Genomic DNA, 25,493 nt, shown 5'->3' with positions numbered 1-25,493 from the left:
CGATTCTGGTCAAGGGCATGTACCTGGATTGCGGGCACATCCCCAGTAGGAGATGTGCAGGAGGCAGCTGATCGATGTTTCTCTCTCATCGATGTTTCTAACTCTCTATCTCTCTCCCTTCCTCTCTGTAAAAAATCAATAAAATATATTTTTTAAAATCCTGATTTCTGGGCCTCATCCTCCAGAAATTCTGTTTCTTTGTTACTAACGTTGTGGCCCCACCCCATAACAAAGAAACAGAATTTCCGGAGGATGGGGCCCAGAAATCAGGATTTTGAAAAGATTCCCAGGTGATTCTAATGTGCAGCCAAGGTTGCGAACCACTGTTCTAGTTCTTTGTGTAAGACAGATTGTAACCTTGAATACATGTCGTATTTAACCAAACACCTGTCATACCTATACAACTTGTAACTTTGAATACACATTATATCTAATCAAACACCTGTAACCTTGGATGAACAAACACTTGGCAAAATATGTGCATTAATATTAGCAACAGTGTATCAGCCCCTTGAGATGGCTAGCTTGCAAGGCCAGGCAATTAAGTTTCTCTTTTCTATTATTCAAGCTAAAAAGCAAGGCTATTTTACAGTCTAAAAATAACAGAGTTGACCCAGGGAATGAGGGACTAAGAATAACAGAGTAGTTCAAACAGCAGTTTTCCCAAAGGAGGGACCACTGTGCTTCAAAGTGAGGTGATTTAGGGGGAAAGGGTGGCACCCAAAGGGCTGGTAGGGATGAGAAACCCAGCCTGGAGTGCGCGCGCGCCTGTCTGTGTGCAGGGCACATGGCTCTGTCCTTTGCGCGGCCTCTTTTGTCTGTGGGAACCAATGCAAGAGTTTGTGTCCCTTCAATCTGCGCCCCAAGCGGAGAAGGAGGCGGCCAGGGCAAGGCCAAGGCCTGGAGAAGGTTCTGGAAACCCTGACCCCCGGTCTCACCAGCTCCAGGCGGCCAGCCCTCCACTGGCCCAGGGGGGCTGGGCGGAGCTCGCTGCGGGGAGTGCGGGGCCGGGGGCGGGGGCGGGGCGGCACGTGACTCAGCGCTGGGCCGGGACGGGTCGGCCCGGACGGGGCGGGACGGGGCGGGACGGGGCGGGGCCGCCCCTGTAAGGCTCCAGGCCGCGGCCCCCGGAGCATTGCCATTGCCGCCGCCGCCGCCGCCGCTTTGCACAGTCGCCAGTGAGTTCCCGCGTGGCGCCGCGGGGCTCGGGGCGGGCGGGGCTCCCAAGGCTTGCAGCGCGCCCCGCTCCCGGCCGGGACCCCCCTGCAAAGCCCTGCCCCGCCCCCCGCCGCGATGGGGATCCAGGGCACCAGCGCGGGGTTGGGGTTCTCAGGGGCCCGGCCTCCCCGGCGCAGAGACCGGCCCCTGGGAGGCCCGGAGCGCCCAGAGCCAGGGGTGGGACTCCGGGGAGGACGGGTGGGTGCACGGCCCGCATAGGACCCCCTCGAGGACGCTAACAAATTTCTCTGTCCCCTCCAGTGGCGCCCTACACCATCGTCTACTTCCCTGTTCGAGGTAGGGGCCTGTGGCTGGGGGGAGGGAGGTGGAGGTTGGGGCGGCAGCCTGTGGCCTCTCACCCACCTGCCCCTCCACCCCAAACCCCGCTTGTCCTTCTTCAGGGGCTACTAGCCCCGGCCTCCTTGTCCGTGTCCCTGAGCTCCCTCGTTGGAGTATCGGACCGCCTGTGGCCTGTCCCCTCCCCAGGGAGCAGGCCCCTCCCCGCGGCACTGCGAGGTTGGGGTCTCTGCATCTCTGCAGCCCACGACCTGTCTCCCCTCCCCAGGGCGCTGCGAGGCCACGCGCATGCTGCTGGCTGACCAGGGCCAGAGCTGGAAGGAGGAGGTGGTGACCAAGGAGACCTGGCTGGAGGGCACCCTCAAGGCCTCCTGTGTGAGTGCTGTGCCTGCCGGGTCAGGGGCTGGGCCTTGGGGGTGAAAGTAGGGTGGGGGGGGGGCGGCCAGCGGAGCCCCTCTGACAGAGCTGTGCCACCCCCAGCTGTACGGGCAGCTCCCCAAGTTCCAGGACGGAGACCTGACCCTGTACCAGTCCAATGCCATCCTGCGCCACCTGGGCCGCTCCCTCGGTGAGTCCTGAGGTGCAGGGGGCCCTGTCCTGGCCGGGCGGGGGATACCCCTGCTCGGCGCCCCTGTGGAGTGGAGGAGAGGCAGGCAGGGAGGTCAGATGGCTTGCCCGAGGTCAAGCCCAGGTCGCCTGCAGCCCTTGCCCCATGCCAGGCTGCCTCCCACCGAGCTCTGAGCACCTACCGGGTCAGGACTGCTCCTTCCCTCCGTCCACATCCTCCTCCCTCCTGCCCAGCTGGGGCCCCCAGGCAGCCACATGGCCTGTCTGTAGATCCGCTCTCATGTGTGTCAGCTGACCAGTCATGCTGTGGGCTCTCCTGCACCCCCTTCCCTGCTCTCCCTGCCCCAGGGCTGTATGGGAAGGACCAGCGCGAGGCAGCCCTGGTGGACGTGGTGAATGACGGCGTGGAGGACCTCCGCTGCAAATACGCCACCCTCATCTACACCAACTACGTGAGCACGGGGTGGGCACGGGGTGGGCATGGGGTGGGCGCGGGCCGGCAGAGACGGGGCCTTCCTGTACTCTCATCCCACCCCACACCCCTCATGTGGCTCTAGCTGAGACCGCCCTAGGTCGGGGGGCCTGGGCGGGGTGTGGCTCTGTGCTGGGGGCCAGTAACCAGCAATAGCAGAACAGTGCAAGGACAGGAGACATTGAGCCAGGGGTGGTCCGGAGGGCTTCCTGGAGGGGGGGGGGGGCGAGGAGGAGGAGCTACAGCCAGCTCCTGGAAGGGTAGCTGGCACTTTCAGGTACACAGGTATGCAGACACAGAGCGCATTCAGGGACCCAAGACTAGTTTAACAGAGGCAGGCGCGCGTGGCTGTGCGTGACAGGGTGGGAGGAGGTGGAGGGGCAGTAGGCCCAGGGCCGGAAGGTCTGAACCCCGGGGCTTACACCCGCTCCTGCTGGCAGGAGGGAGCCATGGAGGAGTCTAAGCAGGGGGTTGTCCAAAGTGAGGTCTAGGAGGATCCTCCAGGGCTTCCGGAGGAATCTGCTGAGAGGTCACAGGGCGAGAAGGAAGGAGCCGGCTGCTGCGGTGGACAGCACGGGCATAGCCTGGGGTGGGAGTCAGCCGCCGAGCATGGGGCTCTGAGGGTGGTGAGTCCCAGATGGGGCCAACAGGAGGGGGCGAGCTGCAGTGTGGGGGTCAGGAGGGTGACCAGTGCCGTGTCTCTGGCAGGAGGCGGGCAAGGAGGACTACGTGAAGGAGCTGCCTGGGCGCCTGAAGCCCTTTGAGACCCTGCTCTCCCAGAACCAGGGGGGCCAGGCCTTCATCGTGGGCAACCAGGTGAGCGACGGCCCTGTCCTGCCCCTCCCATGCCACCCCCACTTACCAATGGGAAGAGGTGCAGAGAGTACATGAGCCTTTCATTGCTGGACAGACGTAGGGACCGGCTCAGGCCCTGGGCCCCCGCGTCCCCTCACCCTCTGGTCTGCTCCCACCTGCTGATCCCCGCCCCTACCCTGCAGATCTCCTTCGCCGACTACAACCTGCTGGACTTGCTGCTGAATCACCAGGTCCTGGCCCCCAGCTGCCTGGACTCCCTCCCCCTGCTCTCGGCCTATGTGTCTCGCCTCAGCGCCCGGCCCAAGCTCAAGGCCTTCCTGGCCTCCCCGGAGCACGTGAACCGCCCCATCAATGGCAATGGGAAACAGTGAGGGCCTGTGGCACCCTCAGCAGGAGGCAGGGGCTGCCTGCCTGCCTGCCTCCCCTTCCCTGGACCAATAAAATTTCCAAGAGAAAAGTGGTGCCGTGGGCATTGGGGTTCCTGGGGGAAAGGGCTGTGGGACACTGGAGGCGGCCTGGCTAGGACACTTGAAATCCTAAAACACCATCAGTGTCTACTGGGAGCTTGCAACACAGTCTGTTTGCTGAACTCCAGGAAGAGAGAGGAGAAAAAAAAACAGGAAGAGAAGTAACAGATCCTTACCCTGGAGGTCCCGGTCCCGAGAGAAAAGGCTCACTTATATCAGCAGGCTTTCTAGCCCCAGCAGGCAGCTGCCGGGGGACTTTAGTCCTGGACACTGGGAGCTGAGGGGTCCCTCCAGGGTACACGTGTGGGCAGCTCAGAGCAGCCCAGGCTGGTTGGTGGGAGGGTTCGTCACTCCTCTGCAGGTGGGGCCCTCCTGGCTTCCTCGGACATTGCGGGCATAGGAGCAACACGGAGATCGGGTGCCTCCCACCGCTGCCGCCTCGCGCCACCCAGGTTGCCAAAGGATAGAGCCTGAGAAGAGATCAACCAGCCTGGGGGAGCTGGGGTGGGGGTGGGGGTGGGGGGCAGGCGTGTCCACAGTGGAGAGAGTCCAGGCCAAGTGGAGGCACTGGGGTGTGAGCGGGTCGGGGCTTCCAGGGATGGCTGGAGGAGGAGCCACGGGGGGCAGCCTGGAGGAGCCTTGCCCAACCTTAGCGTCACCGGCCCCAAAGGGGGACTGTCACATAGGGGAGCCCCTCAGGAAGTCAGCCTCTCACTTGAGAGGCCTCAGGCCGCAGCGTGGGGTCAGCAAAGGGAGGCCTGCACCCACCCACATCTCAGAGGTGCCCCTTGGGGGCCGTGGCGGGGGCACTGGGGGATGCTTGGCCACCATTGGGAAGCCCTGGGAACGGAGAGCAGTGCCGGGCACTCCCTGGGCGTTGCCCAGGAGGCTGAGGATGTAGGTTAGAAGCTTGAACAGACATTGCCTGGGGGAGGACTTTGGATTTAAGGTGTGTGGCTCCAAACTGAAAAGGCAGGTATCCTTGAACCGCCTGCAGCCACACCTGCAAATAACAGCAGTAGCTGCTAATACTTACTGCGTGCTGGTTCCCCGCGGGCATGATGGGACAGGCTGTGGTACAGGCGTGTCGAACTCAAAGGCTTACATGGGCCAAATAAACAAGGTTTAAGTGTACGTGGGCCGCAGAGAAACAAAAGCTTCAATTTCCATGGAAACGTAGGTTTATTTCGATAGAGACATGCTGAATACAAAGGGCTGAAATAAATGAGTCATCGTTAACATAAAATAATAGAACATTTTAATAAAAATTATTTTTCACCCTAACCGGTTTGGCTCAGTGGATAGAGCATCAGCCTGCGGACTGAGGGGTCCCAGGTTCGATTCCAGTCAAGGGCATGTACCTTGGTTGCGGACACATCCCCAGTAGGGGGTGTGCAGGAGGAAATTGATCGATGTTTCTCTCTCATCGATGTTTCTAACTCTCTCTCTCCCTTGCTCTCTGTAAAAAAACAATAAAATACATTTTTTAAAAGCATATATTTTTCTTGAACATTAACTTACCAGACACTGAATAACTGCACAAACTAATAAGCGTAACGCAAATAAACTGATTTTTCTTGTTCTCTGAAAACGAAACATTTCCTGTTGCCCACACCAAACAAGTCAGTACAAGATTAATGACGTGGCAATTGGCTGCTAAAATATTCACTGCTAGTATTAGTGGAGAGAAAAGGGAAATGAATGCAACACGATTATAGTAATCAGTCATTAGCGAAAGTTGTAGTTTGTTGTTAATAATTATGTATAACCCCAGTCGGTTTGGCTCAGTGGCTAGCTAGAGCGTTGGCCTGCAGACTTAAGGGTCCCAGGTTCGATTCTGGTCAAGGGCACATGCCCGGATTGTGGGCTCAATCCCCAGTGGGGAGCATGCAGGAAGCAGCTGGTCAATGATTCTCTCTCATCATTGATGTTTCTATCTCTCTCTCTCCCTTCCTCTCTGAAATCAATAAAAGTATATATGTTGTAAAATAATTATGTATAACAGGATATTGTAAAAGTTAAGTTACAAAATTTTTTATTAAAACATTTCTTACATACTGTTACATTGGCTGGGCCGCAAAAATACTCGTTGTGGGCCGCTTGGGTTCTCGGGCCGGGAGTTTGACATACTCGCTGTAGTATGTTACTTTCCTTAATCCTCACCACCCTTGGGTAGATACTCTTTTCCCTGTTTGTGGATGAGGAAACTGAATCATAGAAAGTTTAACTTACTGATGGTGTGAATTGAGGCACAAAAAAGGTTATTCATCGTATCATTGTGGTCACAGGTATTGAAACAGCATTGATGTCCAGCTGGAGACTGGCTAAGTGTGTTAAGTGCTCACACGATGGACTTGCTGCCGTGAAGAACAAGAGCCTGGGACAGGCAGAAACTGACAGTGGGGGACCCCAGGGACACTGCGGCCACCAGAGCTGCCCTGAAGTTTACAACTTCAAATTCACCCAGAACTTCCACCAGCTTAGCTTCCCTCACTCCTAACACAACAAATAACTCTGATATTTGAGAGAAATCGCTAACATAAAAGAGATTATCAACAGGAAAATAAAAGGAACGCAGGGGAGATAGAGACCGTGCAGGCTGCAAAGAAACTTCAAATAAACTTTTACCTTCAGGGCGAAAACAAAAGACACCTCGTCTGGAAGACAGGCAAAGGGCACTGTCGCTCGGGGAAACGGGAGCTTGGAACTTCAAAGTATAACAGTGGAAATGAGCAATCTTGAAGATAAAGTTGAAAAATCCACATGAAAAACAGAACAAAAAGATAAAAGCATGGAAAGATAAGAAAAGCAGAGATTATTCCAGGAGGTCCAGAGAGGGGGGGGGGGGGGAGGGGAGGGGAGAAATAGGGAGCAGGTGATCAAATGAACAATACCATGAAACCTCCCCGACTGGAGAAGATGAGCTTCTGGCTGAAAGGCACAATGAGAGCCAAGCATATCGAAAGAAAAAAATAAATAAAAAAGACCAAAGACTGACACAAAAGCAGATGGTGAAATGCAGAGCCCCAGAAAGAAAGTGAAGACCCTGCAACCTTCCAGAGAGAGGAAAACAGGCCTCACACACGAGGGGTCAGGAGTTTGGAATCGAGTCGGAGTTCTGGAGTTCTCGTGGGGATTCTGAAACATGCCCACCAACACTCTACGGCCTCCCCCGGAAGCTGGGCGGGACCTGGGAGAGACAGTCTCCTCTTCTGCCCCCTTCTACCCACATGCAGGGGGCTCTGTGCCCATGTCTACCACACGCAGTGGCAGAGTCATGCATATACCAGAACTTGGTATGTGACAGTCATGGCATTATGAACCAGTTCTTTACGTAAAACTGATTTATCATATTGAGAAAAATTACTGGATCCTTACCTCACGCCATATACAACAAACTCCAGGTAGACGGGTAGTTCTCAACTGGGGGTGTAATCCCAGATTACATTTGGCAATGTCTAAGATATTTTTGTTATCACACCTTGTGGGGTGCTACTGGCACTTAGGCATCCTACAGTGCACAGGACAGCTGTCCAACAAGGAATGACACAGCCCCAAATGTCCACAGTGCAAGACCGAGAAACCCCTGCAACAGGGTGCACGTGCACGGGGAAGAGAGAAATAAAATACGACCAGAAAGAAATGTAAGGGGTTTCTGTATGACCTGGGGCTGGGGGTGGAGTTCTTAAACAAGGTCCCCAAGTGAATACATTTTACTACTTACCCAAACGAAGGGTTTCTCTTGTACAGGGATGGTTATTGCTTATCAGGTGGTCAGATAGATGGGAAACACACAAGAAATATTTGCAACCACCTGTCGTTTTTAATGTTGGAGTTGGCATTCCCACTAATCTTTCAGAATCCCCTCAAAGTCACGAATACCACACACACACACACACACACACACACACACACACACAAAACCCACAAAAAACCACACACACTCTGTCTCTCATGAAGGCGGGAGACATGGCCTTCTATGCACGCCCCCTCCCCCTACACATTTATAAAGCGAAAGCTAGTGGGAGGTCAAAGATTTTGGCAACTGGAAACAACAGATGTAAAACTCTACAATAGGAAACGAGAGAAGGCGCCTTCCTTTCGATTGCTCTTGGGACATTTTCTGTCATAACCATCTATTATGCCTCAGAAAGTTTCAGAACTTCCCAGAGGGAGAGAGAAATAATCCAGACAACAGTCTCTCATTATAAGACCGTAAAACAACAAACATAAAACCAGGAAACAACAGACCCTAATGTCCATAGTTATAATAGTTACATTTGTAAATCTGTCTTAAAATGACTCATGGCAGAGAACAAATCAAAACCAAAACTGAACTTCCAGCAAATCGTGGTGAAGAAGCACCACGTATGGGAAGCCATGGCCTGCTGGTCCCCACGACTCCAGTTGGTAATTACTCCCGGGATCTGACGGAAGGATTTACAGCCTTCCCCGCCCCGGCCCATCTCCAAAATGGCTTGGCCATTCTTGGCCCTTCGTTTTCCCATCTAGATCAGCGGTTCTCAACCTGTGGGTCGAACGACCTTTTCACAGGGGTCGCCTAAGACCATCGGAAAACACATATGTAATTACTTTTTATTTTAATTTATGGAAAGTTATTTTTTATTTTTTTAATATATTTTATTGATTTGTTACAGAGAGGAAGGGAGAGAGATAGTTAGAAACATCGACGAGAGAGAAACATCGATCAGCTGCCTCCTGCACACCTCCTACTGGGGATGTGCCCACAACCCAGGTACATGCCCTTGATCAGAATCGAATCTGGGACTTTTCAGTCCGCAGGCCGACGCTCTATCCACTGAGCCAAACCGGTCAGGGCTACGTATTGTTTTTGTGATTCATCACTATGCTTTAATTATGCTCAATTTGTAACGATGAAAATACATCCTGCACATCAGATATTTACACGACGATTCATAACAGTAGCAACATGACAGTGATGAAGTAGCAACGAAAATAATTTTATGGCTGGGGGTCACCACAACATGAGGAACTGTATGAAACGGTCGCGGCATTAGGAAGGTTGAGAACCACTGATCTAGATTTTATTTTTATTTTCTTTTTTCTTTTTGGTGCCGAAACCCGGGATCTAGATTTTAGTATCAGTTTTCCCAGGTCCATGAAAAGTCGTGATGGGTTTTGATTGGAATTCACGGCGAGTTGACAGGTGACATTGGCGATGCGGCATCTCTGTGCTGTTACGGCACCTCCTCCGGGCGAGGCCCTGAGCAGCCAAGGTGCTGGCGGAGGCGAGGGGCGAGGGGCGCGGGGGTCAGGAAGGAGGAAGGAAGCAGTAAATACCGGCTGTGGCGTCACCCGGGGCCCGCCATATGCCCTCTGCAGCGCCGAGTTTTGTAAGTTGGGAGGAAATTGGCCTGGTCGGGTTTGAGGAGGTCACGGGAAGGAAGGATGTGAGGGAAGACAAACAGCTCACCTGTGTCCAATAACAAATACTCAGCAGGCCGTTCTCTTTCTGCTGATTTACAAGCCAGGGCCTGGCGCTTCTCAACTGAGCTCCCGGGAGTGGGGACGACCAGGCTCACGTTTCTAACCGTCCCGGATTAGTCAAGGGGCCATGAGCTCTTCCTGCGGCTGTTATTCCCCAGTAGCCACCCAGGGCTCCACGGGACCAAAAAGAATCGACTGAAGCTTTTGTGGCAAAGATCCAACAACGTGGGGGACATTCCGGAGACCTGGGCCTGCTCTGCTGAACGTGGTTGGCTGCCAGGAGGTGCCGGGCTCGGGGGCCGAGGGTCTGGACTGGTGCCCGGGACCTCTGCCCAACAGTGTGGCCTCACAGGTTCTCCCGGTGGGAGCGCAGATAGCGCCCAGAGCTCAGGACACTGTGAGCCAAGGAGGGGCCTGAGACACTGGCGGGTACCAGGGCGGTTCTCCGGGCAGTGCGAGGTCTGCAGAGCGTGTGAGGACGCCCTCCGCTGGAGAGTCGGGGGACATCGGGCCAGGTTCATCGTGGCATTGCTTCCTCACCTCGTCCCGTGTGCACCCCACCAGTCATGACTGATTGACTCTACTTTCTCAAGTGTAAATTAATGGGGGAAAAGATTTCCAGTTCAAGATAGCAGAGTACAACCTGAAATCCATCCTGTCCTTCTCAAACACATCAAATTCAGAGAAGAAAAAACCAGTTAACAATGAAACCTCTGACACACAGAAATGAAAAAGGCAATTCTGTATGTTCTTGAAATAGGCATCTCTCTGAAGGAAAGAAATAGGGAAAACCCCACAGCCCGTGTCTTAGCCAGGAGGCAGGAACTCAGCCAGGGTGAATGCACAGGGCTTTGGGCCAGGCCCTCAGTCTGGGCCCAGCTCCGGAGAGCAAAGCAGAGAGCCCCCTGACAGGCCAGTCTCCACCAGCAGGGGGGCAGGGGGCAGGGAAGAGGGGAGAGACCAAAAGTGCCCTCCCTGTCATGCCACAAATGGAGTCAACTCAGAAGATCAGAGTGTAGAATTTGGGAGGGAAGGAAGGCCAGACATATTAATTAGCTTTTATTCTTTTTCCTGGAAGGGGGGTGGGGGTTGGAATTTAGTTATGACTGTTAGAAATGTAAGGAAAACCACTAAAATAGAAATAAAATGTACAGGTGTTCAAAACTGGCTCAAGGAACTAAATAACCACAAAAGAAATGGAAACCGTGATCAGATCACCCGGAAGCAGAGCCCGCAGCTCCAGCTGACCTTTCATGAGTTCCAGTCACGCTCAGGAAATGGTCGTTTTTACGCTCAGCGAACTCCTGTGCTGCACAGGGGAAAGGTGGGAAGTGGCCCGCCTCACACAAGGAAGCTCACTGCCAACACCACTATTCAACCGTAGCCCGAAGTTCTTAGCTGGTGCAGAAGGTAAGAAAAAGAAACCTGATATTGGGTAGGAAGAGACTCAACTCTCATTACTTCTTAACAATATGATCATCAGCATGGAAAATAGAAACACTTGAATGGACACACTTTTATAACAGGGGAGTCCGTTAGGGGATCCAGATACAGACTCAATAGAGGCAAATCAGCAGTTGTCTATTCACAATCATTAGCAGATTATAAAATGTTATCAGAACAGATATCACAAAAACATAGAAATGCAAAACATCACATAAAATTCCTGTAGTAAAAAATGTGCAGGTAATTTTTTTAAAAGAAAACATCCTAAATGTTTAGTGAAGCACCTAAATCATCTGAAAAAAATGAATGACATCCCATTCCTGGGTAGGAAGACTTAATATTGTACCGACTGGATCTTCTCTAAATTAATCTACAGGCCAGTGTATACAGCCCAACATTCTCTAGGCATTGCTGTGTGTCCGGCACTGTTCACTCATGGTTCCCATCCTTAGCAGACGTATGTCACCTTCATTTCCTATTAGAGGAAACTGAGGCGCAGTTCCAGGGTCAAGATGGGAGGCTGGGTGACTTCCAGGAGGCTGTGCAAAATCCAAGGAAAGCTGAGGGCCATGGGGGTCATGGGGGCCATGGGGGCCATGGGGGTCATGGGGGCCATGGGGCAGGGCCTGAAGGCACAGGTACAGGAGTGTTCAGAAGGCAGAAGTGGCAGGATGCAGGGAATCTGGGGAGATCTTGATACACAGCCCCTCCCCCCCCATTGTGGCCTGGAGGCTGGTGGTAGAGGCAGATGCTGACATAGGATGGGACAGGTGCAGAGGGAGAGGTGAGAGCCAGGACCTGCGACACTTCGGAGAAGGGCTTCCTGGGAGGTGACATGAAGTGGAGCCTGGCAAGCAGGTGGGGAGGGGGTTGGAGTAGGGGATGTAGGGTCAGGAGACCTCAAGCCAAGTTCTGGCAGATGCTGTGCTGGGCAGGCCACTCATTGTTGCTGATACTCTATCCTCTTCTGAAAACAGGGGCTCGTCATTCCTACACCCTAGGTTGTAGGAGGATTACAGAGATAACACATGGCGAGTGCTTGGCACACAGCCTGGCGCTGGATGAATGGGAGACCCTGCCCCTCATGCTCCATTTCCCATCATTCCATGTCCAGCCATCTCCTGTCCCAGGCTGCCTTCTCCCCACAGCCTTGTGTTCCCTTGACCCAATTAGAGAGGAATAAGGAAGGAATCCATCCTCTGGCTCCACCCTGACCCCTCTTCTTCCACCCCAGAGGGAGGCATTCGTGGGCTCAAGTCTGAACTCTGGATTAGCTGTGTAATCCCCAGATCTGTCTGGGCAATCTCTTTCCCCAGCCAGGAGAGGGGCCGTGGCTGGGAGCCAGGGCTGCTGGGCTCTGGGCCTGTAACTGCCTTACCCATCTGTAAGACATTAGACAAGCTGCCATTGTTTTTGGCGCCTCTTTTGGAAATACCACAGACATCCCACGACTGTCACATGTGTGTCAACTGTTCTGTAGGTTTGTGGTGCGTGGGGCACTGTGGGAAGGGAGGCCTGGATTTGACTCCGGTTCTAACACTCTAGGTCAGTGGTTCTCAACCTGTGGGTCGCGAACAATGAAAATACATCCTGCATATCAGATATTCACATCACGATTCATAACAGTAGCAAAATTACAGTTATGAAGTAGCAACAAAAATAATTTTATGGCCGAAACCGGTTTGGCTCAGTGGATAGAGGTCAGCCTGCGGACTGAAAGGTCCCAGGTTCGATTCCGGTCAAGGGCATGTACCTGGGTTGCGGGCACATCCCCAGTGGGGGATGTGCAGGAGGCTGCTGATCAATGTTTCTCTCTCATGGATGTTTCTGACTTTGTATTTCTCTCCCTTCCTCTCTGTAAAAAATCAATAAAATATATTTTAAAAAAAAAGAATAAAAGTTTAAAAAAAAAAAAGAAAAAAAAATAAACAAACAAAAAATAATAATTTCATGGTTGGGGGTCACCACCAACATGAGGAACTGTATTAAAGGGTCGCAGCATTAGGAAGGTTGAGAACCGCTGCTGTAGTGGATGCCCATGGACAAGGCATGAAGCCTCCATGGGCCTCAATTCTTTTCTTTTCTTTTTTTTTTTAAATATATTTTATTGATTTTTTACAGAGAGGAAGGGAGAGAGATAGAGAGTTAGAAACATCGATGAGAGAGAAACATCGATCAGCTGCCTCCTGCACATCCCCTACTGGGAATGTGTCCGCAACCCAGGTACATGCCCTTGACCGGAATCGAACCTGGGACCTTTCAGTCCGCAGGCCGACGCTCTATCCACTGAGCCAAACCGGTTCCGGCGGCCTCAATTCTTTTCATGTATAAAATGAAACTGACATAGTCATGAGGGTCAGGCCGTTTTCTCCTCCCCCATGCACTTGTGCATACAGGAGCTGCACACTAAATGCTGAACCTACAGAAGGTGGAAAACACCAGAAACGCAGGAGGCGACGCGCAAGGTTTGTTTACTTGAGGTTTGAAAGGCTGGGTCCAGAAGCAAACGCTCAGAAAGTGGGCCAGTGGTTGTCCCAGGGGGCAAGTGCTTACCAGCCTGGTGTTAGAAGGAAGGCGGGTCGGACTACATCTCCCAGAAGCCCCAGCGTTATGCAGGCCACTTCCGGCCCCTCCTAGAGGCGGGGCGAAGGGCGGGGTGGGAGAGGCGCAGGGACGCCTGGGCGCGCCGCCGGCGCCCGGGCGCGTGACGCGCTTCCTGTGCGCCGCCTAGCGTTTGGGTCGCGCCGGTCCCTCGGCCTCAGAGCCGTGAAGGTGACAGCGGGAGGTGACTGTGCTGGCCCCCGCGATGCTGGCGGCACGGCGACTGCTCGGCGGGTCGCTCCCCGCGCGGGTGTCGGTGCGATTCAGCGGCGACGCGGTGAGGCCCGGCCTGGCTCGGACCTGGGGTGTTCGCGGGCGGGTCTCGCTGCCGGGTCTCCGCGCGCGCTGTCCCGTGGGTCTGTAGTGCCCCCTAGAGAACCCGCCTCGTCTCCCCGGTCCCGCGGGAAGGTAGCCCCTCCGCCATGGGTGTAGAAGGGGAACGGTCCCAGCGGGAGGCTGACTCCCTCCCTCCTCGGCTTCCCTTAGGGGAGTTCGGAAGGTGATGAAGCGTCCGAGCCTCATTCCTCCTCCTCGCCACAGCCTGTGGCTGAATGTGCGGATGCAGAAAACTGGAGGGGGTTATGCACCGCCCGAGTCCCCGCTCAGCGCTCTGCCTCCCGTCGTGTCTTTTAGGCAGTGGTTCTCAACCCTGGCTGCACATTAGAATCACCTGGGAATCTCTTTAAAATCCTGATTTCTGGGCCCCATCCTCCGGAGATTCTGTTTCTTTGTGATGGGGTGGGGCCACAACGTTAGTAACAAACAGAATTTCCGGAAGATGAGGCCCAGAAATCAGGATTTTAAAAAGATTCCCAGGTGATTCTAATGTGCAGCCACGGTTGAGAACCGCTGCTTTTAGGGGATCGGGCTCTGGGAGCCGGTTCCAGCGCTCTCAGCTGGGTGCTCACCCCTGGCTTCTGTAGAATTCCAGATCCCACTTCTCCTCGTCAGTTTCACCCCAAGTGGGTCTCCCCCCACCCAGTCCTAGTGAGGCCTTTCTTTTCCATCAGTAAACACATTTGGCTTCCAGCAGAGCTAGTAACATAAGGCCCTGGCCTAACCAAGGTTCTGTCCAGCAGGACAGCCAGACAGGGAAATGGACACGCCATTCACCGGGCTCAGGGTGGTCGTATGGTGCTGTGGGCTTTGGCCACGGGTAGACCTCAGCTCAAATCCTACCTGCTGCTTTTGGCTGTCTGCCCTTACATAATGCTCCAAGCCTCAGCTTCCTCCTCTGTCAACTCATTCCTGTCTCAGGGTTATGAGAAGAAATAGGGTTTTGGATGTAAAACGCTTAGCCTAGTGCCTGCTGAACAGGAAGTGGTTCCTAGGCGGTGGTGGTAGCTATGATGCTACCAGGGTTCTAAGGCTTAGGCTCCTACCCTCTCCCAGCCCAGCCCCGTCTAATCAGGGGGACCTAAGAATCTGTAGCTTCTGGCCTGGCCCCTCATGACCCCAGAGCTCGGCTGGGCCTCCTGACCCTCTTTGTCACCCTGACCCTCCAGACAGCGCCCAAGAAAACCTCATTTGGCTCCCTGAAGGATGAGGACCGGATCTTCACCAACCTGTACGGACGCCATGACTGGAGGTGAGATGGTGCCCTTAGCCTGGTGGGCCGCAGGGCAGGGCCTCCCCTTCACCACCTTCCCTACTCTGTCCAGGCTGAAAGGTGCCCAGAGTCGAGGTGACTGGTACAAGACGAAGGAGATCTTGCTGAAGGGGCCTGACTGGATCCTGGGTGAGATCAAGACATCTGGCTTGCGGGGCCGTGGAGGCGCTGGCTTCCCCACTGGCCTCAAGTGGAGCTTCATGAATAAGCCCTCAGATGGCAGGTGTGTGTAGAGGCGGAGATGGGGTTGCAGGAGAAACCTGCGGGTGGCTCTGGCTTACCCAGGGCTTTGGGTTGTTACCTTGGAGTGAATAAAGTGGGAAAATGTTACTGGAGCTCAGTTCCCTCTGGTGTTGCTCAAGGGAGACTCAAAGGGTAGCAGAATCAGAACAAGATTTTTATTTTTAATCCTCACCTGAGGATATGCTTACTGATTTTAGAGAGAGAGGAAGGGAGGGAGTGAGGGAGAGCAACATGGATGTGAGAGAGAAACATCAATCGGTTGTCTCCCTTGCACACCCCTGCGGGGGTCGAACCTGCTATATAGGTATGTGCCCTGACCAGGAATTGAACCCCAAACCTCTGGTGTACAGGACAGTGCTCCAACAAACAGCCACCTGGTCAGGGCAGCACAAGATTTTGACTCAAGTGACTTAATTGGTCAATTCCTAGCTCTGCTGTCTAATCATTAAGCTTGGGCACTCTTGGCCTTTTTGAACCTCAGTGTTCTTTTTTCTAAATGGATATTATATTTTGTGGGGATTAAAGAGATAATGTTTGCATGGCTTTTGGCCTGCTCATTGGTCAGCACACAGAAAGCAAATAATACATGTCTGCTACTGTACTTCCCTCTGGCCTCAGTGAGATGCTGGAGGTTCAGAAAGCCCTTTGTGACCAAGAGCAGAGTTTGGGCTCTTGGGAAAGCACAGAGACATTTGGACAGCAGAACCGAGACCCTTCCTGTGGTCCCAGCACCCAGAGGTGGGCTAGACAGGGAGCTGCCTGGGAACGTGTTGGGAGGACAGAGGGGTTGGCGGTCAGAGGAGACATCTCTGAGGCTTGGCTGGCAGAGGGGGGGTTGAAAGACGCTCCCTGCTGGCCTGTAGCCTGACTGACCTGCTGGCCCCCACAGGCCCAAGTACCTGGTGGTGAACGCAGATGAGGGGGAGCCGGGCACCTGCAAGGACCGGGAGATCATGCGTCACGACCCCCACAAGCTGGTGGAAGGCTGCCTCGTGGGGGGCCGGGCCATGGGTGCCCGTGCGGCCTACATCTACATCCGTGGGGAGTTCTACAATGAGGCCTCCAATCTGCAGGTGGGCTGGGGAAGGACATCAGAGGAGGTGCTCCATGTGTACTCGCCGCCCACTTACCTGGCATAGTCACGCTTAGGTTTTAGCGCCTAATCTGAGTGGGGTCCCGCTGGGAGAGTGCTGGTCACTCCTGCATGTGTCAGGATTGAGACATGGCTCCCAAAGGCCTCCTTCTCTGGGCCTTCCCAGTATACTCCAGAGTCTCAACTTGGGGGAGGTTTTCCAGGGCTCCATGACTTCTAGGGTGTGGGTGGGCTGGGGAGCTCATAAGAGGGCGTATTTCCTGCAGAAGGGTCAGTGATCAAGAGGTAATTCTTAGCCTGGTGATGCCTGTAGTATAGGGTCCGCATAGTAGCATCATGTATAAAATTTATTGTTATTACGTACTTTAAAGTTAAACCTCGCCAAAACCGGTTTGGCTCAGTGGATAGAGCGTCGGCCTACGGACTGAAAGGTCCCAGGTTCGATTCCGGTCAAGGGCATGTACCTGGGTTGCGGGCATATCCCCAGTAGGAGATGTGCAGGAGGCAGCTGATCGATGTTTCTCTCTCATCGATGTTTCTGGCTCTCTATCTCTCTCCCTTCCTCTCTGTAAAAAATCAATAAAATATATTAAAAAAAAAAAAAAAAGTTAAACCTCTAGGACTGTGGTCGGCAAACCACGGCTCACGAGCCACATGCGGCTCTTTGGCCCCTTGAGTGTGGCTCTTCCACAAAATACCACGTGTGGGCGCGCGCGTAAAGTGCAATTGAAACTTCGTGGCCCATGCGCAGAAGTCGGTATTTTGTGGAAGAGCCACACTCAAGGGGCCAAAGAGCCTTATGTGGCTCGTGAGCCGCGGTTTGCCGAGCCGCAGTTTGCCGACCACTGCTCTAGGGTCTTGCCCTCTATTGCAGAAGTAGTACTTATCATGAAGATAGGAAACCACACACACAAGAGAAAAATCTCACACAGACCCACTACCTAGAGAAAGTACTTGCTGAATTTTTCATGATTCTAAAATCGTTCTTTTAAAAATAGATGTAGTTGGAGAACTTTTAAGTTGTTGTTCCAATGGCGTGCACACTGTACAAGTCCTCACCCCCTCCCAGAGCGTCCTCCATTCCTGCCAAAATGGGGCTTTTGCCCTGGATTTGGTGATGGGCCTGTATTCTCCCCTCTCCTCTGCCCCCGCATACACACAGTATCCCCAGGCCCTTGGGGACAGTGACCTCCCCTCTCACCCTTGTCCCACAGGTGGCCATCCGAGAGGCCTACGAGGCTGGTCTGATTGGCAAGAACGCCTGTGGCTCCGGCTATGATTTTGACGTGTTCGTGGTGCGCGGGGCTGGGGCGTATATCTGCGGGGAGGAGACAGCGCTCATCGAGTCCATCGAGGGCAAGCAGGGCAAGCCCCGCCTGAAGCCGCCCTTCCCCGCAGACGTGGGTAAGATCCGGTCCAATCCTGGGCCTTGTCCTGGGTCCTGCAGGATCCGGGATCTGGGTTCGGGTCCCCACTGGTCTTTCTTAGGGGATTTCTGAGTTCCTTCTGCACTGGGGCCAGACGCAGAGTCAGTGGCAACAACATAGAGGCTCCACCGGTGCCACCTGCCTCAGCCCCCACGCCAGACACCCAAGTCCCCTCCAGCCCTCCGGAGCAAAGGGCAGGGGGTGAACAAGGCAGTGCAGGACCTGCTGGGCTTTGGGGTCCAGTGGGGATGAGAATGATAAAGCCATAGAAGGGGGCTGTCTGCCATGGGAACAGGACCCTGGGACAGACCCATTGCCAGGAAACGCACCCCGATTTGCCCCATTTCCTCACAGGAGTGTTTGGCTGCCCCACCACCGTGGCCAACGTGGAGACAGTGTCTGTGTCCCCCACCATCTGCCGCCGAGGGGGTGCCTGGTTCGCTGGCTTTGGCCGCGAGCGTAACTCGGGCACCAAGCTGTTCAACATTTCTGGCCACGTCAACCACCCATGCACCGTGGAGGAGGAGATGTCGGTGCCATTGAAGGAACTGATTGAAAAGCATGCGGGTGAGGCCTGGGGCCAGGGGGCAAGGGTCAGGGCTGGGCATCCGGGGAGAGAGCCAGGGCTGGAAGGGCCTGGGGCTGGGGTGGGGGTTGATAGGCCCTGGGCTCAGGACCAGGCAGGTTTGCTGGTCCCAGCCCTGACCACCCATCATTTTGGGGACTGGGACCCAGGGGGCGTCACGGGTGGCTGGGACAACCTCCTTGCTGTGATCCCCGGCGGCTCGTCCACCCCACTGATCCCCAAGTCCGTGTGTGAGACGGTGTTGATGGACTTCGACGCGCTGGTGCAGGCACAGACGGGTCTGGGCACGGCTGCGGTGATCGTCATGGATCGCTCGGTAAGGGCTGGCCCCCGCTTCCCACCCGGTCCCCACCTCTTGCCAGCCTGCTTGGTACCCCTCCCGTGGCTTCTCTGAGAACTCTTGCCAGCTCTTGCGTCCCAGACCCTGCAGCCTGAGATAGAGGTGGGCAAGGGGGGAGCAAGGCTGCTCTGAGGCGGGGTGCCATGGAGCGTGGGCGGTGCAGGATGCCCAGGGCGGGTCGGGAGTGGCAGGACACGGGTGGAGGCGGAAGGGGCTGCTTCTGGGGACTGAGGCTCAGGCCTTGGGTACCTGCTCACTGTCCTCTGTCTCCAGACGGACATAGTGAAAGCCATCGCCCGCCTCATTGAGTTCTACAAGCACGAGAGCTGTGGCCAGTGCACCCCATGCCGAGAGGGTGAGCACAGGGCAGGGTGGGGCTTTCCCTGTGGCTCACCCTGGCCTGGGTTGGGCAGAGGTCAAAGGTGGGGTGGGCTCTGGACCCTGAATAGACAGATGCTGCCCGGCCTGCCGTGGCCTCTCAGTCTTCCTACTGTGGCTGCAGGCGTGGACTGGATGAACAAGGTGATGGCCCGCTTTGTGAGGGGGGACGCCCGGCCGGCCGAGATCGACTCCCTGTGGGAGATCAGCAAGCAGATAGAGGGTCACACCATCTGTGCCCTGGGCGACGGGGCCGCCTGGCCCGTGCAGGTACTCACTGCCCTGCTCTGTGGCCCTAGTGTGGGGCTGCTGAGAACCCAGGGCCTTGGGGGTTTTAGACCCTGGTTCACACAGTGCTCCCACCCTTCCCAGGGCCTGATCCGACACTTCCGGCCGGAGCTCGAGGACCGGATGCAGCGGTTTGCCCAGCAGCACCAGGTCAGGCAAGCCGCTGCCTGAGCCTGCTGCCCTGGCTGGGGTCCATCATCCAGACGGCGGGACAATAAAGCAGGTGCTGCCCACCGTCCTGTTGCGGCTTCTCTGTGGCCTTGCGCTCCCCCCGCACCTGAGGTCCATTACTCATGGGGCCTGTTTCCCAGGTGGGGGCTTGGAAAGGATAGGCCAGCTCAAGCTCATGCCGTGCATCCAGACCCTGGCCTGCTGTGGGTCAGCGAGTCTGTCCGAGACCCTCCTGAGCACCCAGCCTCCGGTGCAGGAAGCGGTGGGGAGGCAGTGCTGTGGCCTGCGGCCCACACCTGGGCCCTGAGGGCGGGCAGGAGCGCAGGGTCGTTCGCCCTGTGAGGAGGCGGCCGGGAAGGACAGGCTTGGCTTGGTCTGGACCGGAGGCAAGGTTTATTCCCGCTTCCCGGGGGCTCGGGCGCGGGCGCATTTGGAAGGGGAGGAGGGAGGAAGCAGTCTGACCAGGGGCTGGGCACGGTGGGTGCGGCAGCCCTGGCTCCTCCCACTCTGGAGTCAGTCTGGGGAGGAGCAGTGAGCAGGGCCACGCGGGTGCCCCCCGCTAGTCGCTGAGCTGGAGGGGCGCACTGCCGTCCAGCGGGTGCCACAGCTCCAGCCGGTGGTCACTGTGGCCCAGGCACTCTCTCCAGTGCCGCTGGCGCTCCCCACCGGCCCGGCCACTCAGCTGCACCCCGCCTGGATTGGGGGATGGGAGTCAGGAGATGTGCGGGAGCCCATTGGGCCCCCCACCCAGCTCCCCTGCCTCCCCACTCACCAATGAAGTCGTTGGCTGGGCCCAGGTCATAGTCCCATACAGACACCAGCAGGGTCTTCTGGGCCAGCTCCTCCCTGAGGCCTGCGTAGAAGAACTCCTGCCGGAGGAGACAGGAAGGAAGGAGACAGGCCAGCCTCGTCCTTCCCAGCTTCAGAAACAGGCTTAGGCGGGTGCGGGACTCGGGTCAGCTGGGACCTGTGTTTCTGACTGAGGCAGCGTGCTGACCCCCCCCCCCCCAACCCCCAGGGTAGCAGGACTGCCCTGGCCCTGGCCTACCTCGTGGAATTCGGGGTTCAGGGTCTTCTTCCGAACACTGGTCTTATATTTAGTTTTTTTCCCCACATTTGGATGCAGGAATCTGATTGGGGAGGGTGGGGTCGGGTTAGGTGTGGCTCTGGAGAGGCGAGCCCCAGAGGGGCTCTGAGGAATCCCCATGCCCACCTGTCCACCCTGTTCACACTCACAGGCGGACGAAGGGGTCCGAGTAGCCATTGGCATCCATGGGGGCCAGGTGGGCGCATCGCAGCACCCCGACCAGCAGGCCGCCCCGCTGAGAGCTGTAGCACAGTGACAGCAGGATGCGCCCGCGCTCCTCCCCAGCCACCTCTGCCACCTCCTGCAGGGTAGGCTGGGGTCAGCCCCTGTGGCCCAAAGCCCACCCACCCACCAGTACGGCCAGGGTGTGCGCTCAGACTGGCTGCACAGAAGTCAGGGGCCAATGATTTAACTTCACGGTTCAATTTCACAAACTCATGGACCTGGTGCCCTGGAAGGGACTGACTTGCACAGGTCACCTGTTCCCTCCAGAACCTAAGAGGGGGAGGGGCTTGCTCAGGCCACGTGACTGGGCAGTTCCCATCTTTGCCTGGAGAGGAAGGGGACTGATGTTGAGAGCCACAGACAGGCGGGGCCTTGCTAATGGCCACCCACTAGGTGCCCACGCCACCCTCCTACGGGTAAAGCCCATGTCTCAGGAGCAGCTCAGAGGGGCTGTTCTCCACTCAACACCCGCCCTCCTCACCCCCACCATCCTGGGGACCAGGTGCTGAATGCTTTTGCCACACTCGGCCCCTGGTGCTTCCACGAGGAGCCCGGGGGAGGCTGGGAAGGACATGTGCCTCCCATTCTTAACAAAGGAGTCGATCTGCAGGAAGTCGAACCACCGTGCTAGCATTTAGTTCTTCCTACGGGAGTGTCCGTGGGCACCTGCCCTGCACCCCCGCGCTCAGAGGGACAGGACGTGGGCGGCGCCGGTCACCAGCCCCAGGAGGTGGGACTTGCCTGGCCTTTAGCCATCAGCTGCAGTAACTTGTGGCTCCACTAGGGGGCAGGGCAGCAGCACTGGACCTTCCATCAGAGAGGGGCCTGGGCCAGTCCTGCCTCAGCCTTGCAGCATCCCTGCCCCTCCCAGGCCAAAGGGGTTCTGGCCTAGTCTTTGGTCTCCCCTGGGGCTCCTCCAGCTACTGTCACTGCCTCCTGACAAGGGCTTATCTAGGGCTACCAGCCCCGGGAGTGGCACCCACATTGACCCCTGGGAGCAGCCAGTGTGTCCCAGCTGTCCATTCCCTCTTGCCCTCCCAGCTGCTCTGGCCTCAGACAAACCCCATCAGTTTCAGCACCTGCCTCCAGGTGGTCTGCGGGCTTTGCGTATATCAGTGCCCCACACATCCTCTGGCCTGGCTGCCCCCAGGGCTCCGAGTACTCGCAGAACATATGGGGGTGGCCTCTGTCTCCAAGCCCACCTCCCCGCCTGCCTGATGCCCAAGTACCCCAGGCCTGTCCCCTTCACCTCCTGCTCAGTTCCACTGTCCCACGCACCTCATACAGGGCCATGCCCCGGGATGTGTCCAGGCGCTCCGGCCTCTTGGTCTGAAAGGGCAGAGAGCCTGGTCACCTTGGCCGGACACTGCCCAAGTTTCCCCCCTCTCCAGCTCCCCCATCACAAGATTGCTGGACCCCAAAGCCCCACCTCGTGCGCCACCCGACTCACCAGCCTCCGCTTCTCCAGACACACACTGAAGCTCCTGGCTCGGTTGGGCACCAACCTCCTCAGGGGCACCCGCAGCTCCCCGAGGGGAGGCACTCGCCGCCGCCGTGGCCGCAGCCGTGGGTCCTCACACACACACAACCTGGTGGCCACCCAAGTCAGACCTGGGCAGGCAAGCCCCGCTCCCCCGTCCCCTCGTGGCCCAGCCTCAAGCCTCACCGCAGGGTCTTGCGCCCAGCATCCTGGTGGGTGAAGCCGTGGTAAGTGAGCGTCTCTTCCCAGACAGGCCCCCTTGTGCCCCGAACGGTGCGTGTCCTCAGCTGGCTGGCCTGAGGGCCAGGCAGGGGGGTGAGGGCCTCCTCGGCCCCAGGGCCCCACCCTGGCCACCTCCCCAGTAGAACCCCGAGTTGTGCAGCCTGCAATGGGAGCTCCAGGCCTGATGCCCAGGCCTCGTGGGGAGGATCCGGCCAGGACGGGTGGGTGTGTGGCTGAGGGGCAGCAGCAGGAGCCTGGGTCTTGCCCTCACCTTGCTGGCCCCTGGCAGCAGGTTGGCTTTGACATAGGTGTCCAGGGAGCCTGAGGCTGGTGGCTTGAGGCCCTGGGAAGAAACAACAGATATGGGGCAGGTCTGTGCCCCAGGCCCATAGCTCAGGGACCCCCGCCCATCCATCCTTACCTTGGCACGGTGAGCCGTGCAGTGCAGGGCGCTGTTGTCCGCATCAAAAAGAAGTGTGAACTCGAGGGTGCCCAGGGTAGCTAAGGGCAGGTGGCATGCAGGTCAGTTCCTCTGGCACCCTGCCACCGTGGCACCATGCCTCCTGCCCTGCCCCTCACAGGTCAGATGCCCGGGATGCCTGAGACCCCATCCTGGCTGGGCTGGGCCCAGGGTGTCCTCATCCCCTGCCCCCACTCACCGCTGTCGTCTGAGTCTCCCTCTGGCTCTGGGTCTGGCTGCGGCTGGGGTGCAGAGCTGGCGGGAGACACTGCAGGGTGTGGGTCTGGGGCACCCCGGGCAGGCTCAGCAAAGGGGTAGAAATGAGGGAAGTAGTCAGAAATGAGGGGGATGGGCTGGATGGGTCCCGGGTTCACATCGATGGCCATGTGCTCCTGCATGCTCACCCGCTGGGGCCGCCTCCAGCCCGCTGCTGCCGTGCCCGCCATGGGGGCCCAGGCCAGGGGAGGGGACTCAGACAAGCCCCCTTGGACGGGGTATGAGGGGGCCACACGGGGCCGAGACATGGTGAAGAGGCATCGCTGAGGGTGCTGAGAAGGGTCCTGGGTGGCAGCCGGGGACCTGAGGACAGAGGGCAGGGTTGGGTGGGTGGGGAAGAAGTGGGGGGCTTCAGCCTGGAGGGGGACCCCGTGTGCTAGCAGTGCCTGCTGGGCACTTACCTCTCTGAGAGCTCCGCCACCTGGCTCTGTTCGCTGCTGGCGCTGGGTATGCGCCTGACTGAGGTGACTCATCTGTGTGACCAGGGCCTCCTGGCACCCACGAGGGAGGTGGGGGGCGGAGCTCAGAGCCCACCTCCAGGGCTCAGGAGAGGGCACTTCCCTGCCCTTAACTCCAGGGGTCCCTTAGCATCAGCCTCCCTCTGCCCTTGTCAGCCCCTCCCCCTATTCACACGCCCTCAGTTATTTTTACCACCATCATGGGACCTGCTCCAGGGCGAGGAGGCCGGATGCCCAGTGGTGACAGGGGTGTCAGGGGCAACGGGAGGGGGGTGTGGGGATGAAGAGGTAGGTGAGAGGGAAGGGGTGCAGGAGGAGGGAGCATGTGGGGGGGTGTGGGAAGGGGCGGGGTGTGGGGGCACTTTGGAAGGTATGGAGAGGTGCAAGGGGCGGTGAGATGGAGGGCTCATGTGGAATGGGAGGGGTGCCCGGGAAGGGGGGGCCACTTGGGGAGGAGAACATCTGCAGTCTGGTCCCCTTGCAGCTCACGCTTTTTGAAACATGGATGGAATCACATCAACTCCTCTCTCTCCTTTGGTGGGCTTGGAATAGAAGCCTACCCCATCACTGAGGCACACCCCTAGGCACCCCTCATCTCCACATTACTCCTCATGGTTTCCGTGACACCCCAAGCTTTGTGCATGTGCAGCTGCTGCCCTAACTGTCCTACTCCACCCTTTGACCTGGCTCACTCCTGTCTTTGGTTTCAGGGTCACTCTCTGAAGGGGAACTTGGCTGGCTTTTACCTGCTCAGCATTCCCGTTTCCCAGTCAGTGGTCCTTTGGAGGCCACCCCTTCCCTATTCCCAGCCTAGGGGGTTCATCCTCCTCCCCAGGGTGGTGCCCCAGACCCTGCCAATCAATGAATTCCAAATCCAGCAGGACACGCGGCAGGCTCAGGGAAGGCCTGCTGGGTCACAGGCCAGCGCCGTGCAATTCTGGGTCACACTGGCCAAGCAACTCTCTTTTCTGTGGATGGAACACTGGTGCCCCCTAGAGCTGTTGCCCTCTCCTCGCCTCTCTCTGCGGAGTAGAGACTGCTCCTGGGAATGAGGCCAACACAGAGGAAAGCACAGCCAGAGAGAGAGCCCCTGGATGCAGCCATGCCTGAAGCCGCTTTAACCCTGGAGTTCATAATCACCATTCCCCTTCTGGCAACGTCAGCTAGTGGGTGCAGCTTTCTATCACTTATCCTGGCTAAACCTGCCCAGGCCACAGGCCAAAGTCCAACTGTCCCCGCCCCCCCGAACTCTTACACAGAATCCTGTATAATTCCACTATTATTTATATGTGATTGTTTAATGTGCAACCACACGATTATCTGGTCTAAGGTCTCCTTTAGTCTGAGCCCCACCCCCCCTGCTCCCCCAGAGGCCAGGACAACATCGGGCTGGTCCACAGACATGGCCCCAGCACAGCAACTGGTGCATGGTGGGTGCTCATTAGTCACGTGCAGGGCTCCTCTCCATATTCCTGCGGCCCAGCACGTGGTCAGCCAGGCACAGAGGAAGGAACCTACAGTGGCTAAGGGTCTGGGCTCTAGTCAGAGAGGGCCCGGTTCAAATCCCAGCTCGGTCAAGCTGTCTGTCCTCTCTGAGCCCAGCTCACCAGCCAGGGACAGTGCTGGCCCCACTCAGGGCTGAGGTGAGGGTGAAATGATGCCGAGTACCTGGTGCAGGGTAAGTGCCCACTGCTGTGGGTGACAGAGTGCTTGGACAGGGGTGCCCCAGCCAGGAGACCAGCTGTCCCATGGCGTCTGCTCGAGGTCAGGGCCCTAGCGCAGAAGATGCAGTTGCCC

General features: G+C 56.8%; 3 protein-coding genes across 5 annotated transcripts; 2 read left to right on the top strand and 1 right to left on the bottom strand.

Moving 5' to 3' along the window:
- Positions 1 to 815: 815 nt before the first annotated feature.
- Positions 816 to 3,823, top strand: GSTP1 (glutathione S-transferase pi 1). 2 transcript variants are annotated; one of them, XM_059709893.1, is made up of 7 exons: positions 816 to 909; positions 1,480 to 1,515; positions 1,784 to 1,890; positions 1,996 to 2,083; positions 2,431 to 2,534; positions 3,263 to 3,370; positions 3,553 to 3,823. In XM_059709893.1, exons 1-7 carry the CDS (start codon positions 831 to 833, stop codon positions 3,739 to 3,741), a joined length of 711 nt encoding a protein of 236 aa, XP_059565876.1. In that variant the 5' UTR covers positions 816 to 830; the 3' UTR covers positions 3,742 to 3,823. The 2 variants fall into 2 exon arrangements, with proteins under 2 accessions (XP_059565876.1, XP_059565877.1); XM_059709894.1 differs by lacking the exon at positions 816 to 909 and adding an exon at positions 1,052 to 1,178.
- A 9,640-nt stretch (positions 3,824 to 13,463) lies between these two features.
- Positions 13,464 to 19,551, top strand: NDUFV1 (NADH:ubiquinone oxidoreductase core subunit V1). The gene is made up of 10 exons (XM_059709891.1): positions 13,464 to 13,630; positions 14,859 to 14,941; positions 15,015 to 15,185; positions 16,095 to 16,278; positions 17,513 to 17,702; positions 18,080 to 18,292; positions 18,461 to 18,627; positions 18,925 to 19,006; positions 19,154 to 19,299; positions 19,402 to 19,551. Exons 1-10 carry the CDS (start codon positions 13,559 to 13,561, stop codon positions 19,486 to 19,488), a joined length of 1,395 nt encoding a protein of 464 aa, XP_059565874.1. The 5' UTR covers positions 13,464 to 13,558; the 3' UTR covers positions 19,489 to 19,551.
- Positions 19,552 to 19,913: 362 nt separating this feature from the next.
- LOC132241324 (double C2-like domain-containing protein gamma) lies at positions 19,914 to 25,486 on the bottom strand. 2 transcript variants are annotated; one of them, XM_059709888.1, is made up of 12 exons: positions 25,365 to 25,486; positions 23,640 to 23,729; positions 23,162 to 23,541; positions 22,924 to 23,003; positions 22,774 to 22,845; positions 22,467 to 22,576; positions 22,251 to 22,389; positions 22,079 to 22,129; positions 20,725 to 20,876; positions 20,537 to 20,618; positions 20,261 to 20,357; positions 19,914 to 20,181 (listed from the first exon to the last, which is right to left on the bottom strand). In XM_059709888.1, the coding sequence occupies exons 3-12, from the start codon at positions 23,484 to 23,486 to the stop codon at positions 20,048 to 20,050; spliced, it is 1,242 nt and encodes a 413-aa protein (XP_059565871.1). In that variant the 5' UTR covers positions 23,487 to 23,541; positions 23,640 to 23,729; positions 25,365 to 25,486; the 3' UTR covers positions 19,914 to 20,047. The 2 variants fall into 2 exon arrangements, with proteins under 2 accessions (XP_059565871.1, XP_059565872.1); XM_059709889.1 differs by lacking the exon at positions 23,640 to 23,729 and having other exon boundaries at positions 25,365 to 25,479.
- Between the last annotated feature and the right edge of the window lie 7 nt (positions 25,487 to 25,493).

Source organism: Myotis daubentonii, chromosome 9 (assembly GCF_963259705.1).
Source record: "Myotis daubentonii chromosome 9, mMyoDau2.1, whole genome shotgun sequence".
Classification (NCBI taxonomy): domain Eukaryota; kingdom Metazoa; phylum Chordata; class Mammalia; order Chiroptera; family Vespertilionidae; genus Myotis; species Myotis daubentonii.
The sequence above is the reverse complement of the archived record's forward strand: the minus strand, read 5'-3'. Positions and strand labels throughout refer to the sequence as shown.

Bases quoted from the DNA above. Each gene is read 5' to 3' on its own strand.
- GSTP1 (XM_059709893.1), top strand. From the start codon at position 831: ATGCAAGAGTTTGTGTCCCTTCAATCTGCGCCCCAAGCGGAGAAGGAG. The intron at 2,084-2,430 runs GTGAGTCCTGAG...TCCCTGCCCCAG, and splicing joins CCACCTGGGCCGCTCCCTCG to GGCTGTATGGGAAGGACCAG. The intron at 2,535-3,262 runs GTGAGCACGGGG...TGTCTCTGGCAG, and splicing joins CCCTCATCTACACCAACTAC to GAGGCGGGCAAGGAGGACTA.
- NDUFV1 (XM_059709891.1), top strand. From the start codon at position 13,559: ATGCTGGCGGCACGGCGACTGCTCGGCGGGTCGCTCCCCGCGCGGGTG. The intron at 18,628-18,924 runs GTAAGGGCTGGC...CTCTGTCTCCAG, and splicing joins TGATCGTCATGGATCGCTCG to ACGGACATAGTGAAAGCCAT. The intron at 19,007-19,153 runs GTGAGCACAGGG...CTGTGGCTGCAG, and splicing joins GTGCACCCCATGCCGAGAGG to GCGTGGACTGGATGAACAAG.
- LOC132241324 (XM_059709888.1), bottom strand. From the start codon at position 23,486: ATGTCTCGGCCCCGTGTGGCCCCCTCATACCCCGTCCAAGGGGGCTTG. The intron at 22,577-22,773 runs GTGAGGGCAAGA...CCTGGCCCTCAG, and splicing joins TGCTGCCAGGGGCCAGCAAG to GCCAGCCAGCTGAGGACACG. The intron at 20,877-22,078 runs GTGCGTGGGACA...CCTACCCTGCAG, and splicing joins GGGGCATGGCCCTGTATGAG to GAGGTGGCAGAGGTGGCTGG.